The sequence below is a fragment of the Canis aureus genome, chromosome 11 (assembly GCF_053574225.1).
Source record: "Canis aureus isolate CA01 chromosome 11, VMU_Caureus_v.1.0, whole genome shotgun sequence".
Lineage (NCBI taxonomy): Eukaryota > Metazoa > Chordata > Mammalia > Carnivora > Canidae > Canis > Canis aureus.
In genome coordinates, this window is record NC_135621.1 from 35,037,382 (window position 1) to 35,058,091 (window position 20,710).

The 20,710-nt window shown below is 41.6% G+C and overlaps 1 protein-coding gene and 1 long non-coding RNA gene across 5 annotated transcripts in view; both read right to left on the reverse strand.

Annotated features, from left to right (window-relative positions):
* Positions 1 to 20,710, reverse strand: part of POLR3B (RNA polymerase III subunit B) — a 107,350-nt gene that overhangs the window by 13,007 nt on the left and 73,633 nt on the right. For 3 of the 4 annotated variants that reach the window (XM_077914776.1, XM_077914775.1, XM_077914777.1), the window contains one exon: positions 19,143 to 19,285. In XM_077914776.1, the coding sequence (XP_077770902.1) occupies positions 19,143 to 19,285 (143 nt within the window). Of the gene's footprint in view, positions 1 to 16,525; positions 16,648 to 19,142; positions 19,286 to 20,710 lie in introns of those variants that run through there. The other variant, XM_077914778.1, reaches the window with a different exon arrangement.
* LOC144323860 (uncharacterized) lies at positions 4 to 16,516 on the reverse strand. Its single transcript, XR_013389222.1, has 3 exons — positions 14,903 to 16,516; positions 12,992 to 13,146; positions 4 to 4,244 (listed from the first exon to the last, which is right to left on the reverse strand). It is a non-coding gene; the product is annotated as an uncharacterized LOC144323860 (long non-coding RNA).

Genomic DNA, 20,710 nt, shown 5'->3' on the forward strand with positions numbered 1-20,710 from the left:
GGGAAGAGAAGATCTCATGCCATGTACAGCACGTGTGGAGAAGAGATGACTATGGTACTTAATTGGAATCTCCCCCTGCTACCTTTATCTCTGTCTCTGTGGTCTCTACCAAGAGTAACAAAAGCAATTTCCAGCAATAAAGCATTTGAAAATGGCTTTCATTGCAGGGAGGCATTGCAGCCTGCGGACCCGACTGCTAGCATGACACAATGATGGTGCTGCTAAGCTGCTCACACAACCTCCTGTGCCACGGAAGCCAAGATGGTGACTTTGGGCCCTGGCCCTGTCACCATCTCTGAAGTTTCCAGTCCACAGCAATTCTGCTCCTCATAAGCTAGTCTGTGATCTGCTGCCTAGTACACCCACCTCAGAGGGATCCGACTCCTCTATCAAACACAGAACTACCTGAAAAGTGTACTGACATTGTGGTTTTAAAAAAACGGTGACAAAAAGTATTCATGTGTGGCTGATGTGCTAATGGGGCAACCAGAGCACTGGCTGGTTGGTTAGCTTTTGCCAGGGCTTCCCTGGCTGAGCCTAAACCACCCTAAGGAATTTTAATTCCTATAGCTGACAACACATTAGAAAGTGATCTCTGATTGAAGTTGTAAAGTTGAACAAGAAAATTAAATGCCAGGTTATTATTGGAAGAAAAGGCTAGAATTAGAAGAATTCTAAGAACAGAAACAGTATAAAACAAAAACCTACCAGCTCTATGCACACTATTGTCTCTAAAATTAACTGTATTTTATTATTCTCTTCATATTAATCTAACCTGTAGGAGATTCTGTTGCTTAAATTGTTTTTAATTTCTCTTTCTTGGTAGGACGGATAAGGGCATAATTTGGATTGTTAACCCCAATCTACATAATTTAAAATTGGGAATGTGCAGTGGCTTTGAACAAAGAAATAAGATCCTTTTATCCTAAGATAAAATTTCTTTTCCTTTGTATATAAAGTTATCAACAATCTGTACCTACTGAAAAAAAATGCTCTCCAAGAAACTTAATTCCTCAGTTTGATTTCTACATAATCACTCAAACTATTTTAAAATAATTTTTTTTGTGATATGTTATAATCACCAAGAGCTAAAGTCTAAAGAAAAAGAAAGCCATTTGCTTATTTCAGTATTGGTTATTAATATTCTGATTTCTAGTGGCTGCCAACAATATGGTAATCAGGTTTGTGGTGTTGAATTCTAGAGCCTGTAGGTACATTTAATTGGCTTTTTGGTTGAAATTGTACTGTTTTATTATAAAAGAACATATGCTTTCCTACATGAAGCACAGAAACGATCATTCAGTTCAGTTTATTTCAAATTCAACTACAATATATTAGAATTTAAATCAAGCTGAGTGTGTGACCCCTTCTTTCTTCCCTCCAAAAATCCATCTTGTCCACACTGAAATTATCTGACAAACACTTGGGCTACTGGGAAATCTTCTCTGAAAGAGATCAAATTGTAAATCTAGGTACATCGACAACAACATTGTGTGGCAGTGACCAAAATGTTAAAAACGGCAATTCCTGCAGAGGCTGGTCCTGGGACGTGCTCTGGACAGAATGTCACTTTGGCTGTTGAGGAGGTGGAGGCTTGGCTAGATCCCTTAAAAACAAAACCAAAGGAAGACCTCGGCACCCTTCAGCAACAGTTCACAGGGGGAAGCTGGCGTCCACCCCCTAACTGGAGAAGGTGGGAGTGAGGGGCAGGAGGTACAGAAGCTCAAGGAGAAGTAGGGAATACTTACAAGGGGGGAGGTTAGGAGAGGGGATTTGCATCTGGTATTTTTAGTTTTCGTTGACACATTTAATCAGGCCCATTTAACTCCGCTATTAAAATGAAAGCAATGCTCCTTCCCCTGAAATCTGAAACTAATAACTTTGCTTGAAATCTGAGTAAAATGTAGTACGCTTTCTTTTTTGGGGGGGAAATAACTCCATTGGCCCCTTTTTGATGCTGCGTTTAAAAACATATAAGTAACTCTGGAAATTTTTCATTCCATTAGAGGAACTGCTTTGGTCACATCCGAATCAAGGGCACCTGTAAGCCAAAAATTAAATCTTAGCTAACTTAAAATTACTTTAGGCTCTGAAAACCCTTTTATATGCCAAGATGGTTCCCATAGCAGACAGCCCTGTGTTGTTTGTTTTGTGTGAAAGTGAATGATAAAAGATCCATGAAATCGACACAGAAAGCCAGAACAGCAGAAAGAACTGAGGGCTCTCCATCACTGGGGCTTCTACCCTCTGCTGACTCGCCGAACAATGGAAGCTACACATCCAACTGCAGATCTAACACAGCTGTGCATTTCATTAGATGAAGAGCACTAGTGACACAAGTAAATAATTAACTTATTCTGGTCCGCTGACTGTGCTTATGAGACCAGTCATAGCTGACAGATTTTAATACAAGTTAACACAAAGAAACCATAATGAGCTTAGAAGTTAAAACAAAATATTTAGACAGAATTTGATGATCTTGAATCTCAAATGAGACAGATGATTTTTAAAAGTTTGTATTCTACAGATTTCATTAGAGGGGAGAAAAGAGCTCTCAGTCTTCGAACCAGACTTTTCTTTTTTAAAAAGGTATTTCTTGGTTTCAGAATCATTCAAATCCTTCCTCAAAGCAAAGGGAGGTTTCTTTTCTTATTTTCAAATGAAAAATTAAAACTGTTTTCTCTAAGGATGGAGGCATAAAATCTCTCCCAATATTTAGAACTCTCGAAAGTTATGGTCATTTTCCTTTAATGCTGGTTTAAAAATGTAAATGATATGCAGTCTGCTCCAGTGTGTTAACACTCCCCTGGATCCTTGAAAAGAGGATGGACTACAAATAAACCATATCTAATGGAAGCTGTTACTGAAACAATTACCGATTCATACCTTAAATGCTTACACAGCATTTCAGATTTTAAAATAAAATTTCATCCCCTGGCTCATGCTGGTGTCTCAACCCCATTGTTTATAGCACAACCTCCTGGCAGCAAAATGCAAATACACCAGTTGAACAGGCCCGGAACATGTCATGGACTCATAGGGGCCAACAGAGAATTAAACCACAGACTACATGACAGGCCTTTTAAGAAATGAAAATAGGTAATAAGGAGAAACCAGAACACAGAATGAGCAGAATGGTTCCACAAATACCCAAAAGATAATAATGTTATTCCATCAACATCAATATTAATTTCAAATTGTAAAGGAGAATAATTTTAGGGAATCTAAAGCCACAAGTCTGACTGCCAAGCCATGCTGGAAAGGCACATCTGGGGACCCACGGTAACAGTTCTGGGTTATGTCCTAGACACTGGAGGATCTTACACCAATTTGTTATTTCTATTTCCGTGGCCTTGCAGAACAACATATAAATCATTTTAAGAATAGGTTTGCCCAGTGAAAGTTCAGTTAATCTAATGAATCATTCTTAGAAAGTATTTCTAATTATAAATAGCAAATGACTTGTTCACAAGTCATTTTTGGCTTTTTTTAAAAACTAGTTTTAGTGTAATGGATCTCTCTTAATTCAAATAGAAAAAAATAAAAAGAAAGTTAAAAAAAAAAAGAAGGAAAACCGAAAGCATTCTAGTACCGTGTCAAGACAGGAAAGGGAGTAGCAACTGGCAGAAGAAAACTGTAATGCAGTCTTTAATTCAAGAGCTGTTTTTGATGTGACTGAAGTGTGCTGAGCATTGACTAGTGAATGGTTTTGTTTTGTTGATAGCCAGGTCTCATTTGAATACCACACTCTGCTTCACTTTTTAATTGTTTCACTTTTTATTTAGCAAGTCTACCCTCCTTGTATAACCACTTTTGGATTCAGTGTAGCACTGTGAGGTTGATCTGTGTTAGGCCTCTCGCTTTTCTGAGTGGGGAGAGAGTCCTTTACCTCAGTTGCCAAGCCCACGCTGTGGGATAAGGGCTGCTTGGGGGAAAGAGGAAGAGGTTCAGGACTCCACTCCACTTGAAAGGTGTCCGATGCAGATTAAAACAACTGAATACTGAAAGTAGAAACATTTATACCACCCAACGTGACACGTTCGAATGCTCTAACTGCTGCAGAGAACACTGGCAGTGGGTTCTGCTGAAATACTACTAATTGGAGGCTAAATGATCTACTTTTACCTTCTGCAGGTACTTACCTCTGAGACAACGCTATTTATTCTGCACAGTTGAACATTGCACCAACTCTGCACATTTGAACATTGCACCAACGAAGGGTGAAATGCTGCTGTGATTTTTCTCTATCAGTCACAGTGTAAGAAAAGTGTTGGTGTTTAGTGAAAGAGTGACGCTCGGCCACGCCCAGTGCTAATGAGGTTCCTAGAGGGAGTGTGGGGGGCGGTTTCTATCTGCAGAGGGCTCATCACCTCCTGGACTCTAAGATCTAAGTAAGGCAGGCTATTGAGGAATCAGGCGACCTTAATTTGACTCTGCTGTTCAAGAGATATTGTGCTACTCTGGGCAGGGAAAGCACCACTTTCTCGGGTGAGCCTTAGTTGTTTGGTCTTTGTAATGGGAACAATTAGCACCTATCTCATGAGGCAATTGTGTGAGAAGAACAGATGAGCTAATGTCTGAGAGGCACTTTAAGGTCCTTAGAAAAAGGCAGCATTCTAAATACAAGGAATTATTATTATATAAGAAACCTAATTACTCTCAGCAGGAAGCAAACTAGCAAAGCAGAGGAGACCGGCCTAATGAATAGAAGGAGTAGCAGCAGTTGCACCAACTGGATGAAGAGGCCGAAAAGCAGTTCACTGGGGCCGGGCTATTCAGATCATCTCCCATTAGCAGGACGGTGTCCCCTACTAACTTTACAACTCACAGGGCCTGGGCTGCGGACTTCTAGGGCAAAAGAGTTGACCAAGTGAGGGAAGCAGGGCTGAGTGGCAGGGGTAAGCCATGGAGATGCTTTCCAGTTTGACTGTCTGCATCAAGGAAGAAATGGTTTTGCTTTGAATGAACTTATCTCGATTAGCCTTCCTATATTCAGAAATGTAAATCTCTAAATCAAAACGGGAAGGCTAACACAGGTGGCTCCTCCTTTCTTCCCTCCATCCTTTCCAGTTATTGAATTAACCTCCTTTTATTTTCCACACCAGCACCTTAAATAATCCCCAGGGGGAGGAGAGAAGACAAAAACTGTTGAATCATATGAGCTTTGTTTTGTCGTTGAATCACTTCCAGATCTATCACATCTCTTGCCATATCCCAGTTGACATAATTTTAATTCGGCTCTTCCTTACATGTTAACAGATAAATAATGCATAAGAAAACTTGATTAGCTTTCTTATTAAAACATCACTCTAAATGAGAGGAGGCGCTAGAAGACAATACAGTTTTTACACGGCTTTCCCATGAGCAGTTGAATGGTTTGATGTGATAAATTTGCATAGTCTGAAGCACACAAAGGGCTGATTAATTGAAACCCTTACAATGCTTCTGGAAGCAGCTATTGTAAAACAATAACCATAGGAACTTTACAAAATACACACGGCTGAATGTGTCAAGAGCTTAATAAAATGTGTTGAGGCTACACTATTTGGAAACAGAATTGGAGATTTTTATTCTGGGCCATAAAACACTAAACACCCTAATTTCAAAGCTTTAGTTGGGTATTTACTGAAAGGTCAGAGGGTTACTGGCTAGCTACCGAAGACCAAAATTTGTTCTTAAAAAAGTAAATCAAATAAAAACTTCTTACAATTAAGGGGTCCATGTGGACTAAATAATCCTGATTTCCAACATTAAAGAGTTCCCAGATTTTGTTTTTGGACCAAAATTCTGAAGGGTCACTTGGCATCCTACACCTCGTCCTGTCCCGGGGCTCCCCCACTGTTAGCTCCATCGGCCCCCTTCTCCCCTCCCACTTAGAATCTTTCATTCAAGCAGGATCAAGCAAAGTAGGGAGCCAAAGACATCCAGACTTTGAAGCTTCAGGCGAGCAGAGAGGATTTTAGGCAGCCTCAAGTGCCACATGTGTACAAGGTGCTGTTAGTATGATTATTATTTTCAATCAGAGTCTTTTCACCCTCTCAATATTAGGAAACAGAATCCAGAAAAAGGAAATACAGGAATACCTGGAAAAAGCAAGGTTTTTAACCAAAGCTGGTTTAACGAATGAACTTTCAGTTTTTCTGCCACACAGAATTGGCGTTTTCTTACTTCCCGAAGCCTCTTTATACCAACCATGTAAGGATTCTGTAATGTGCTGGAAAGTCAGTGTACTTTTTCTTTTCTCCTAATAAACACTCAACCAAAACCGTAATACATTAATTCAGCAAGGTGTGGAATAACTTTTATTCACACGCCACAGAAGTAAGTAGCCTTCGAACGAACTGCCATTGACAGGAGAGGGTCAAAGAAGAATCTTCTAAACCATTTTATCCCTAAATACATGATCTTTATTAACCAAAGATATTCGGAGCCGGTCCATGAAAACACTGTATTTTGACAAGACTATACTTCTATTTTAAAACAAAAGTCAGCGTCACTCTGTTTAAACTGGCTGTCTGAGGATTTACGGGGAGACTCTGAGGAGCATAGGCCTTTATCTCAGATTTGCAGTTATTAAAAAGCTTCTGTTTGCCAGGACAAACATTCTTGCTCAAATACAGTTTTTCCTCTCCTTAGGAGTACTATTTGGTATTGCTGCCCGATTCTGTGATCTACAGGACCTTTGTTGGAGGTGCTAATCCTTTTTCACATGAGAGACTGAGAAATGTGCTTTCAGGGAAGTGATATATTGCTTTTTTTCCCCCCACATCAAAGGAGTCCACTTTTTCCTCCCTCCTTGTGAATGGCAGCAAAAGTAGGAGGAAATCTGGAAATATAGTAATTTGGTTTGTCTGCACACTGAAAGGAAACTTGGGAACTCCTCTGGCCAACAGATAATTTCTGTCAAAAATTCCTTTTTTTAAAAAGGAGCAGGAATCTGCTCACCCTTCTCATAAATGAAATAACCATCAGAAAAAGCAAGGCTCAAGATAATAAATGTTTAGGGGCTCCTGTTAGGGTGGCTCAGTCGGTTAAGTGTCTGCCTTTGGCTCAGGTCGTGATTCAGGGTCCTGGGATCGAGCCCCAGTCTCCCTGCTCAGTGGGGAGCCTGCTTCTTCCTCTCTTCCCTGGCTGTGTTCTCTCTTGCTATCTCTGTTTCTCAAACAAATAAATAAAATCTTAAAAACAAAAACAAAAAAAAAAGAAATAACATTTGCTTTTGATGAGTTCCCTTCAGGAAGAACTTACACCAAAGCTTGAGACGCTTAAACACATAATTTTTTTAAAAAGATTTTATTTATTTATTCATGAGAGACACAGAGAGAGAGACAGAGACAGAGACATAGGGAGACAGAGGGAGAAGCAGGCTCCATTCAGGGAGCCTGATGTGGGACTCAATCCCGGGTCTCCAGGGTCACACCCTGGGCTGAAGGCAGAGCTAAACCACTGAGCCACCCGGGCTGCCCATAAACACGTAATTTTGATTTTAATAAAGTCATATTTCAAACAGAACTCTAATCACATTATATGCGCATGTCTTTTTCTATCTTCAGCTCTGTGTACAAACTAAGGAAGATTATGAAGAGAAAACATGAACATTCTAGGCTCACATACTGCTCTACTTTCCCCCATTCGCAGCCTCACTGTGCCCATATCACAGGTCCTTCTAAGGTACTCAGAGGTCTGGAACATAGGAAAAGAGAATAAGATCTCAGGGTTTTAACACTTCTCCCCAGTGGAGATTGAAACACACTAAACAAAGCTTTTCTTGCTTTGTAAACAAACATAACAAATTCACAATTTTGATGTATGGGAAGTATTCTGGGTTCTACCAAAGGATGAACAGCTCTAGAGATTCTTGATTAAAGGCCCAGCTCTTCTGGGGGGAGCTGATGCAGTGGCAGTTAGTGATGAGATACCTAATAGGCCTTGCAAAGACCCAAAGTAGGGCTGTATTTCATTAAAATTCTTTGAATTTCTCATTAGAAGACTACTGGAATTCCCTTATCTAAAAAGTGTGCTGTGAGTCAATCCTGCCTCCCGCTCAAGCTGGAGTAGTCTCTGTGTTGTGATACCCACTTCTTCATGAAGCACTTCCTTCCTCCTCCACACTGGACTCTCTGCTTAGTGCTCCTCGATATGAGGCCACAGAGGGCAGCGCTGCTTACCACACTGTCACATTTGTAACAGCTCCTGCTCAAACATTTCCATTGTTCAGTCGGCCTTCTCCGATCACTTACCTCCCTGACTGCCTACCCACAGCACTGGTGCTGGCTCCCACTACTTGGTGTTGAGTTCACCCCTGCTCTGTCCCCTTCCACCTGCCTCCTAGGCTGTTACGACACATAAATAGAATGGCCATGTAGCCTCCGCTTCACATTTGTTTCACTGAGCTACTAAAGACCTCACCACCTTTGAACTGATCAGGCCTAGAGCAGGATAGACACTCATGTTCTGTGAAACTAGATTTTGAAGCCTCCTCTAATTGCTGAAGAGGATATTTTAAGAAGCCTTAGGGGCAGAAAATGCAATCTACACACTACAGGTGTACCAAAAGAATCCTTGCTCACAATAGCTTCGTCAAAGTAAACTACTAACAAAGGACAACAATCGGGCAATCTGTAGGGCCACACTGCTTTCTGAACACCAAAGATAACAAATATAATGCTCTAAATGCAAGATGAGGGGCACCTGGGTGGTTCAGTTGTTAAGCATCTGCCTTCGGCTCAGGGCGTGATCCCAAGGTCCAGGGACTGAGTCCCAAATCGGGCTCCTGCAGGGAGCCTGTGTCTGTGTCTCTGCCTCTCTCTGTGTGTCTCTCATGGATAAATAAATAAATAAGATCTCTTAAAAAAATTCAGGATGAAAAAATAAATAGGCATAAAGATACATTAAATTAAAATGATCTTCACATTGTCTCCTAGAACGTATGTACATGTCAAGTTGCAGGACAAAATACCTACGAAGGACAAAATACTATTTCCAGACAATCCTGCCTTCTGAGAGTGGAAACAAAGTCCAGCTAACACTGCTCTTACTCTGGCACATGTCTGGGCCAAAAAGAGAAACAAATCACTGCAGGAATCATGGTATGACACATATACCCTGCAGACTCCCAGCACTGGGGAACTTTTGCTGGCTCATTTCATAACGACCATGGAGAGCACGGCTGAGACTGGGAACTGCCTTCTCCATCCCTTTCACATCCCACTGGCTAACATGCAGCTCTTCCAGGGCCCCACATGAAGGGGATGGGTTGTGTGGTCCCTTACAGATGCCACCAGCTGTGCCCGCTGCATGCGAATGTTCCAAACCAGCTGTCCTCACTGGCTCCATCACAGCTAGCCAGAGGAATCAGGAGAATGGTCAAAGCTGAGGGCTCAATAATTTACTTCCTTTCATATTTGCTCAAATTCTTGATAGAATTTTAACCAAGGCCATGAAAGCCTGGCAGAGGACTGATTAAAGAAGGGAATGGGGACAGTATTTTTCAAGGAGTTGATTCTACAAGGGAAGGGATCCCAGAAAAACACAGCTTTCTGCTAGGAGTAGCTCTTAACATGGGGGTTTGGCAGGTATTTCTTGAACAAAGTACATGAGGATGAGTATTTCCTCCAGATTGGTGGCAGAGAAAAACCATGTAAACCTGCTTATCCAAGAATGGGAATTTTGAAAAATGACCACCTTGAGTACGAGATATAGGAAAGATATAAGAAATATCTTTTTTTAAAAAGATTTATTTATTCATGATAGACATAGAGAGAGCGAGAGGCAGAGACACAGGAGGAAGGAGAAGCAGGCTCTACACCAGGAGCCCGACGCGGGACTTGATCCCGGGACTCCAGGACCGTGCCCTGGGCCAAAGGAAGGCGCTAAACCGCTGAGCCACCCAGGGATCCCAAGAAATATCTTATATCCCTGGGTTCCCAGGGAATATGGCAATCTTAGGGAAGAGTGATAGTGGGCTACCAGGAGAGACAAGAACCACCTTTAACAAGACTGAACAGAATGGGAAATGTACTGATATCAAAACTCTGGATTTGAATCTTGCCTCTGCCAGCACTGAGGTAGTATAGGCAAGTTATCCATCACCTTTCTGAGCCTCAACGTTCTGGTTCTACAGAGTAGGAGTACCAATACCAATTAGTCTGCAGAGGTTAAGGATGGAATGAAAATGCTTGTAAATTATTAATAATGCAGAAGGTAAAAGCTATAAATTTACACACGCACGACTCCCACATTGTATCTGCAGATTTAACCTCTCCCTAGAGCTCCAGACTCTACATCCAAATGCCCACGAAATATCTTCACTTGGGAGTCTCCTGGGCGTCTCAGACCTGAGGTCCCAACTCTCAACCCCTGCCCCTGCCTAACTCTGAATGCTCCCTCCCCAGTCCTCCCTTGCTTGGTAAACAGCATCCAGCAGCTGCTCAGGCCTCATCCTGGCCTTCAGTTCCTGCCCTTCCTCCCCCAAAACCTTGGCCAGCAGCAAGTCTTGCCGGCCAGACCTCCTGAGCACACCCCGAGTCCATCACTTCCCTCCATTTCTCCAGCACTCCTCCCAAGCACCCACTGCCATCCTCTTTGCCTGGACCACCTGACAGTCACCCTGCTTCCTTCCTTGTTCCCCTCTAACCTGCTCTCCACAGGAATCCAGGGTGATCTCTGAAACTGGAATTCAGATCTCCTTGTGCCTTTCTTAGACTCGTCACCCAACAGCCCTCGGGGCTCCCAGCGTATTTCAAACAAGTCTCTGTGGGATGCCCCTCTTGCTTCTCTTACATTGTGTGCTTCTCCACAGGCCACACAGGCCAGAACAGCCTTCATTCAGTCCCTTGAATATGCCAAGATCGCTCATGCTTCAGGGCTTTTCGACTTAATTGTTCCAGGCTTCTGCTTGTCTGGCTCCTTCTCTTCCTTCAATCTTGGCTCAAATATCACTTCCTCCAAGATGCATGCCATTCTTGATCACCAATCTAAAGTGCACCCCACTCACCCTCAAATCAGTCACTCTCCCACGTCATCTTCCATTCACAGCACTTAACAGTATCTTAAATGATCGTGTTCATATTTTTATTTCTTTTCTGTTTCCTCCTCCAGGAAAACATCAGCTCCAGAAGAGCTGAGACCCTGTCAGTCCTGTTTAACCACTGTGAGTCCAGGATCTAGAACAGTGCCTGTCTGGTACACAGTGAAAGCTTGATAAACAGATGAGTTAATGACATAAGCACTCAGCACAATCTTCTATGCCTCAAGTTCAATGAGACAAAGCTGCTTTGTGACTGGTGCCATCATTTACCAAGCTTAAAACCAGGCATGGGGCCTCCTTCCTCTCCTTGTTGCTGTTGGTCAACAAGCCCCACTGACTTGCCTGCATCCACATCACCCAGCCTCCGACATTCCTTTCCTGCCTGGTGTGCATGAGACCAGGGAGGGACCTACCAGCGGCAGCTCACCTTTGCTGACTGCACCAAACACCGGGTTCACTGGTTTACACACATTAATTTCTTCAATTCCAGTGACAACTCCTAGGACACAGTCTCCATTTTAGAGACAAGGAGATCAAGGCACAAAGAGATAAAACAGCTCAAGGCACAAAGAGATAAAACAGCTCACTTGGTTAGGGTTCAAGACCTTTACCTCTTTGCTCTACCTTTTCCCAACCTGAAGGCCTTCCTTCGATGCTGTATAGAGAGTGGCCATGAAGAAAAGGGGAAGGTGTCTGCCTACCCACACAGGACAGGGCAAGATGGGTATAGCCTAGAGAGAAGTACATGCAGGCTCAGGGAACCATCAGAATGGTGCCACCATGGAGCACGTTGCCTTGGAGAACAGTAGGGCCTTCCCCACACAGCCCACACACAAAGTGGAAAACCACTTGCCAAAGATGAGCTAGAAGAATTCTTACTCCAGGAAGATGGATCTAGACAAGGCTACTAAAAGGTCTTTTCAAACTTGGAAGATTTTATTCCCATCCACAAATAACTCCAAACCTGTCACTACTGGTCTTTCTCACGTTATTTAGCCTGTGACCACACAGGATTTTCTTGCTTCAACTGCAGAGTCAACTCTTCCTGGATATTAGCAGAGGGGGGAATTTCCCTTCTAGCTCCTGGGAGCCCAACAGAGTTTTGAGTCCACAGTAGTGACTTAAATATGACCACACAGATTTCTCTAGGGCAGTCAAGGCACATTCCCAGTGGTGGCCAGGGTGAGCATTTGTATTCAGGCACCTGGCTGGAAATGCTCCAGGGGTCTTGTGATCTCAGTTAGGCCCCGGGTGCTAGCAGTCTTGAGTGGTGATGCTCCTGGTACCAGCCAGACAAAGATAACACATCCCATTTCACATATTTACTAGGAAGAATAAATTACACTCATTGGGAAGATGATGAATTTAGCTTATTATGTCTATACATTTCAGATACTCTACTTAATAAATTATCTACATATTGACAGGATACTATATTATACACAAAGTGTTGTGCTGGGTGCTCTGGAGGTTAAATAAATTTGCAGGGTGTGTTTCCTATCCTCAGTGAACTTAAAACATACTTCCTGAAGTTACCCAACATGGTATTCTGGATATTTAACCACATATATGATTATTTTAACAGAATCACTGCTATTTTGAATCTTCACAATTTTATTTGTAATTAAAAAGAACTTGAAAAAACAGGCATCTGCTAGTGTCATGCCTCTTGTTTCAGATGAGTAACATTCATGGGAAGGAACGAAATGGCAGACCTGAGCTACAATTATGACCCAGGAGAAAGATGAGATATTCTCAGATAATTAAGAATTGACCGAATGTGAGTAATATTCTTATAATAATGGTTACATTTAGGTCAAAATCCTGAGTGTGTGAGCTTTAAACGTTTGTAAGTTAGTTTTCAATCTTAGAAATGATTAAAATATCCAATAAAAACATGAAGCCTTAGAGGCAAGGCTCTGGTCATTAGACAAAAGTTTGGTGTGCTAAATACCCTCTTACCTTTGGTTAATTTAGAAATAATAAATTTAACTTCAGTTCTACAAATTGTAGTAAAAAACCACCGAGCACACAAACACTCTTGTGCTGGAGTGCAGAGGGGTTCCCAGTAAATATGGCTGTTGAAACATGTATGTTTAGTTCTTCCTTCTGCAAACCTAACATTAGAGTTGAAAAAAAATTAAGGTATAAATCTACAAGAAAAAGAACTGGCAGAGGTAATGGTAGAGTTGGGAAGGCTGCAGAGTAAAGGTAAGTGGCTTAACAGAAGGAGAAAGGTAAAGCCCAGTACCCTCAGGTCACTGCATGAAGCAGTGACCTGGCCCAGCCCTCTCCTCAGCTCGGTGGAAGGTCAGGAAGCAGAGGCGCAAAGTATGATGATAAGCAGGATAAAGTGTGGGGCTGTTATCCCAGCCCTCAGCAAGTCTAATGGGTGCTAATTCTAGAGTATGTCCAGACTGATCCTTTCTCATGGTTTCCCCACTGTCATTCTTTTCCCGCTCCTCACTGACTCGCACTCAGGTTCCTGTAAAAGCATCTGGCTGGTACTGTGCCTCTCCCTTGGCCTCCAGTCTGTTTTCATCACTGTAGCCAGAGTAAGTCAGATCATTTCTCTCGTCTGCTCAGACTCTTCCAGCAGCTCTCCATCTGACACAGAGGAAAAGCCCAAGTTCACGAGTGGCTTTGACAACTCAGCACTCACCCCTCTGCTCCCATCATACTGGCCTCCAGCCCTCCTGGATGGTTCTCCAGCTCCATCGCTCGTGGCATGCCCTCAGGCCTTCCTTTTGTCTCTAGTGCCAGGGAGGGTTGACTACTCCATTATTTCTCTCAATGCCACCTTTTCAAGAAGGTATAGCTCCTCAGCCATTTTACCCAAAATTTCAACTACTGACCATATGCCTTCCCCTCACATGCTTCCTATTCTCCCCTTTTGTTTTATTTCAAAATGTATCATTATCTCTTTTGCCCACAAGTAAACCCCATGAGGACTGGAATTTTGTCTGGTTTGTTCACTGCTTATTACAAGGGCTTAGAATACTATCAGACACTTAGAAGACACTTAACAAACATCTGTAAAGATAAATGTTTGAATAAGAAATCATCGACCCCTGACTTTCCATTCCCTGCCCTGTATAGCCAGGAAACTACACTTTTCCCCCAGCCCTTGCTTGAGAAACTGAACCACAATGACCTGACACCCCAGGGTAGCAAGCACAACAGATGGTGGCATGAGGAACCAGCCTGACACAGCGGAATTAAATCAAAGTCCGTGCAGTAAACAGTGGGCCCCAGCTCCCTGTCCCTACCTGGCTCCCTGAAGGCCAGCTGGTAGTCTTAAATACTGTCCCTTAAATACTCCAATGTTTCAGCAAAAGTTAGAAAGATCCTAATATGTAGACTAGCACCAGCAATAACTGTAGCTCATGGCCTGATCCCCCTACAGTGATGTCCACCAGTCAACCAATTCTATTCCTAGGCCATAAAGCTTCCAAAGGCTTTTTAGGGTTCACAGGTATACCAGGAAAGTTCCCAGCAATGACAAATCAGACCCTAAAACACACAGGAAGGGAAGAAACTGCTGAAGGAATACAGACGATTAGGAACACAAGAAAGCTAAAAAGAAAACAACACCTAAAAAACTAAAACTAAAGATGAAAATAATACTAAAAATATACACTCATAGTTATAAAAAAGACTACAAATACAAATTTTTAATTATAAATTGAAACATAATAGGTTAAAAAAAATCTGGAAAATAAAAGTCAGTCAAATCTCCTACAAAAAAAAAAAAAAAAGAAGAGAAGGAAATGGGCAATGAGGGTACAAAGAACATGACAGAGATTATCAATAAAGTAATATAAGAAAGTGTCTGAAAATGGAAGGAACTTGAACTTCCAGAAAAGAAGGTACCTGATTTCCTGGGACAAGGAATGAAAATTCAAAAATTCTAAGAATAGAAGAAGGATAGTAAAAGCTTCAGAGGGAGGAGGAGGGAAGTGAGGAAAGGAGGGAAAGAGTGAAACAAGGTGTACATGCTCACACACATAACAGATTAGGAAGAATGATGCAACATGGAATCCAGATGGTGATGCAGCAATGTCATCAGAACCCTTAGAGAAAAGAACTTTTCAATCTAGAATTCTATAATCAGAGTATAAATCACGTATGAGGATACAACATGTTCAGATGTACATGATCTTACAAAGTTACTTCTTGTGCATCCTTTCTCAGCAACTTAATGAATAGACTATTCCATTGTTGCACGGTGTGGGGAGTGAGGATAGCATTGGATGAGCCATGAAATGGGGGTTCAAATGGGAATTTCATAAATGACTACTGCTGAGCAGATCTCGAGTGTTTTATGAACTGTGTCCCTCACCCCCAGATTCCTATGTTGAAGTCCTAACCCCCAGAGGACCTCAGAATGTGACTCTATTTGGGGACAGCTTCTTTAAAGAGGTAATTAAGGCTAACTGAGGTCACAGCGTGGGCCCTAACCCAATGTGGCTGGCATCCTTGTAAAAAGAGGGAGAGGCGTCAGGGTGCAGGTGCACAGGGAAAAGACCCTGTGAGGACACTGGGACCAACTGGCTGCCTGCAAGCCACAGAAAGAGGTCTAAGGAGAAGCCAAAGCTGCCACTACCCTGACCTCAGACTTCAGCCTCCAGAACCTTATAGAACAAATTTCTGTTGTTGAAGCCCTCAGCCTGTGGTATCTGGTTACAGCAGACTCACGCAGAGCATGTTCTCACCTTTCTTGAAAACGTTCTGCAGCACACAGTGGAAGCCACTCTGGGCCCTGGCTGAGGCAGGCTCTGCTCAGCACTCCAGTAGCCAGTGGGGATCAATCCTTAACACACTGGCTGGGAAGCTAGGGCTCAGTGTGGATAGGAAGAATGGAGGTGCTATAGAGGAGGTCTTTTGTTGAGGGGGAAATGGTCCTAATAGACTACTGATCATGTGGGAAATTGTGTTGAGAGGCTGTTGATGGTACCAAAGAATGGTAACAGGAATAAGAAAATGAAGCAAATTTTTAAAATGAGGTAATCATTAACTTCTGAAAAAAATACACTCAAATAAATAAAGAAAATGCACTTAACTACTTGGTTTGGAAGTGAACAATATTTATGTGGTCATAATAACGCAATCCAAATAATTAAGTAACCCAAAATTATGATGAATCTGTGCAGGGAATGGAGGTGGGGAGTGAGAAAGAGAGGTAGCGAAGTGCTGCTCCTCCTGTCTATCATAACAGAAAATCAATAGGTAATCTCTAAAATGGATGACTGAATATACAGTTGCTTAAAAACAGTACTTTGAAATATGAAGGTAAAAATGAGAAGAAATTGCTTCTGGGAAGGAGAACTGGAGAAAAGGCAGGGACTGATGTTTTTCAGTTCAAATCCCCCTTTTTGTACTATTTGACTTTTTAAACCATCTGCATTTATTATTTGATTTAAAAACTATACTTAAAAGAAACAAAAATTATGTTCAATTAATGGTCCTACATCACTGTCTTATAACTTACAGTACCTATTTTTTGTTTGCCCGTTTCCTCCCAGTCTTTTCAATAAATCTGATGAAGCTGTAAGAGAAGGGAGTATCAAGGGAATCTAGGCTAATCAGAAGGTTTTCATCCTTGGATTAAAAGCCATCTGGAAAAAAAAAAAAACTTGTGAGAGAAACTCCTCACTATGAGTGAAAGGTCACCTAACCCCAGAGGGCTTCTTTCCGTTTCATAGAGATGTACAAGTCAAGCCCCACTAAGGTTGAACCGATCTCCAAAATGTGCTGTTTCAGATCACACAGACTGGAAACCACTTCTGTCAATGAACATGATCCCTATCATATTAATAGTTTGAAAAAATGTTATAGTGCAAAGACTCACAGATATCTTCCCTGTACCTGTAGAGGTCTGTATTTACTTACTAACGATGTGTTTCTCATTTTCAAAGCTACTGTTTTGTCTACACTATATACACACACTTACATATTATGTATAGATGAAAACCTCAGTAAAATCAATCCATCAGGAGTACAGAATCTGTCCCCTTTCATACTTCCCCACCTTCAATTTATTCATCTATTCAACCATTATCAACTACCTATTAGGTATCCTCCATGAGGAAGGCTCTATCAGGCTTTATGAAAATTTAAGGACATGATCTCTGTCTTCAAGTTTAGTGGAGTTAGAATACAGTGGATTATCACTGAAATGTTTGCCATCCTTCTATTCTACTCTTTGCACAATATTCTGGTGGAATAAAACATAAGGATATGGGATATTTGAAGTTTATAAATGGATTCAGAATGGAGATCATCTCTTATAGTGAGCAATCTTGTAAAACGTCCAGTGCCAACATTTTATCTATCAGAAGAGTATCAAACTTTGCCCTTATCCAGGGGATAAGTCAAGTAAAATAGAGGCTATAAATAAGATTAATGGGGTTACCCCAGAATGACTTAGGAATACATCTCAGAAATTGTCTCGACCAAGAGAGAGGAGAAATAGTTTCAATACAGAGAATTTGATTTTCAATGGTAAGTAGTAGAAAATACTAGAATCTCAAGAAATGTTTACAAATACTGAAAAGGTTATTAGAAGTTAGCATCTTAGGGAACTGTTTGAAGTAGTAGAAGTGTCAAATTCACATGAATAAAATAGATTTATTTATTTATTTATTTATTTAAAATCAATTTTAAAATAAGCTATGACAGGCTAAAATAATCTTGTGTCTATCAAGTGAACTAAAAATGCTTTTGATGAAACCGTATCTTAGTCTGGAATAGTTTCATTGATGCAAGTAATGACAACTAAGGCTGGATTCATCGACTAAACAAATTGTAATATTTTATACACTTGCTTAGCAAATAAAAGTTGAAATCAGCAAGAACATAATATGCAATGATCTTCAATCAATTAAAAACAAGAAGACATCACACTAGGAATTTATGAGTAAAGAAGAGACACAACGTTGGAGAGCAGAATGCATGATAACCGACACCAGTGAGCACTGCTCTCCCTTATTGAGTACCTACTGTGTGCCAGGCACAACATTAAATGTTCACCACTGAGGACAGCACAGTTGTTAGGCAAGAGTGTAGACTCTGGGGCCAGACGGTTAGGTTTCAAAAACCAGTTCTACCACCGACTGGGGGCACCAAATAAGCTACTCACGCCACTGTGCCTCTGTTTCTTCATCTATAAAATGCAGATGAGAATAACACCGACCTCCCAGGCATATGTGAGAAGCCAATGAGTTAGTAAAAAGAAAATGCTGAAAAGACTGCCAGGCACATGGTCAGTGCCACAGAAGTGTTAGCTGCTCTGGTTGTTCTTAAGCCAGTTAAGTGGCAGGCATAGCCACAATTCAATCCCCAGGGCCAACAATCCACTCTGAAATGTGATGGATATATACGAAAAAAGACCCTGCTGAAAATGAGTTAATCAGTAGTGACACAGTGCTGTGTTTCTTGAAGATAAAAAACAAGACAAAGGAAAGCTCAAATGCATGAGTACTCATCGGCAACTACCAGTGACGAATGGGGCTTGCCAGTGGCACCAGGTGAAGAAACCCATCAAAGTAAGGGACCACTGGGCAGCGGACAGGGTCCTGTGTAGGCATCAGGAGACCTGGGCTGTAATATGGCTCAAGAGCCAACCTGCCTGTGCCTCTGCCTGGCCACCTGACACCACAGTCTGCAATTCCTCACTGCTACATACATACAGGCCCAGGTAATCCAGAAGTGCCTGCTGACATCCCATGATCCTACGACCCAACAGACAGTACTGTACATAAGCACCACTACAGATTATATTATTTATTTTTTTCAAACAGCTACCTGTACTTTCGTAGGTACATCATCTAGAATGTATTCATAATTATAATTTCAAGTGGAGCAGTTGCAAAAGAATGAAATAAATGGCAAAGAAAAGCAATCCTGCAGTGCATTTTTTTTTCAATGCTATTAAAGTATAAACAGGTTAACCTAAGAAATAAAACAAGCATAATTTTGGTAACAATATAATAATTTCTCCAAAAGACTAAATTTTCTTTACCTGTATAACCTTATGCAACATTTTTCATGTATATGGTCAATAAATACTATTTTCAGTTTTATAAAGAAGTTGAGGAACGACACAATTTACCTTTTTGCCCATGACGGCTGCTGAATTTGTCTCCAATCTCTGGACGCCTGGTCTGTCTCAGCAGCATTTTGATCAGAAAAGCATCTTCAGCATTTGAAGAGATCATCACTTTTTCAATGTAGGAATCCGTTGCTCCTTTGTAGCTAACAGTAAGAGGAAGTCACCAAAACAGAGTTTGCAAACTGCCCTTTGTGAACCTATTACCCATGAGCCATATTTTACTTAATATCAACCACAGGATGTTTTGACATTGCCATTTTGGACTCTGAAACGTGCCTTTCATTTCTCAATGTTAAACTCAAAGGTTACCACCTCCCTTTTACAGTCTTAGTCTGAATTGGCTAACATTTACTAAATACTTATCATGAGGCTGGCGTAAGGTAATGTAGCCTGCACCACGCATATCATTCACACGTGGCTACTCCCTTACTGCAGACAAGGAAAAGGGATGCTTGGAGAGCAAGGGTGGCAGCTTGGAAGGATCACAGAGCCCCGAGGAAGGTTTTGTTTTCTTTTAAAGATAAGAATACACAAGTACATTTGCTAGCCTGTAGGTAAGGAATCAATAGAAAACCAGTTGAAGATGTGGAAGGACAGAAGAGAAAAATGATAGGTCCCTAAAAAACTAAATTAAATGAAGAACCCAGGAGGAGGAGGAGCAAGCTTTGAAGAGGAAAAAAGATCTCCTCCAGGACAGGAAGAAAACCAGCTAGCATAACCATCTTTGTCATTCTGAAACTTACTTTTTGTTTTGCAGGATTGGGTGCAAGGGTCCTGACCCTTCTCCTAGGTAGAAGACCCACTTTCTCCCCTGTGCTCCCTACTCTACAGATAGATCCATGGTATCCACAGCACTACAGCATTTTGCATAGTGGGCAGGAGTTGGGCTCTGAGTTCGAATCCTAACTGCCACTTGTCACTCTGTGACCTTGATAAATTACTTAACCTCTCTGTGCCTCAGTTTCTGTGTCTTTCAAACAAAGCCATTAATAGAGCTCAGGGGATGGTGGTAGGAGCAAATGAGCTAACACATGTAAAATGCCTGGAATGGTAACTAGTATAGTAAAAGATCTCCATTAAGCCACTATGATCATATTCACCACACTTATTTTTTTATGTAAGCCTTCACTAACTAGATGTGGCTCCTTGCAGGCTTGTGGTTTCTTCCAGCTCTCATCCCCAGTATGAGTGGCACAGTGGCTGGCCCAGAGCAAATCTCAGCTGTTGTTGAATGGATCTGCTGGACTGCCTTCTATGCCCAGGAATACAACTCTCCTATGTCACTCTCTGCCCCCACCTGATTTAACCTAATTCTGGGCCAGATTAAGTATCTTGTTACTTCTTCTAGTTTGGTTTTTACGCTATCATTGGCCCACGGCTCATCTCATGAAGTATCATATTTTACTATATTTGAAATATTTCATTGTACAGATGAAAAATCTGAGCCCAAGAGTTTGAGTACTTCATCCAAGTAAGGTAACACATGACACAACTAGTACAATTTCCAACTGTGTAGTCCAGTATAGTGGTGATGCCACACTGTGGCCAGAGCGTTTATTTTACTTATT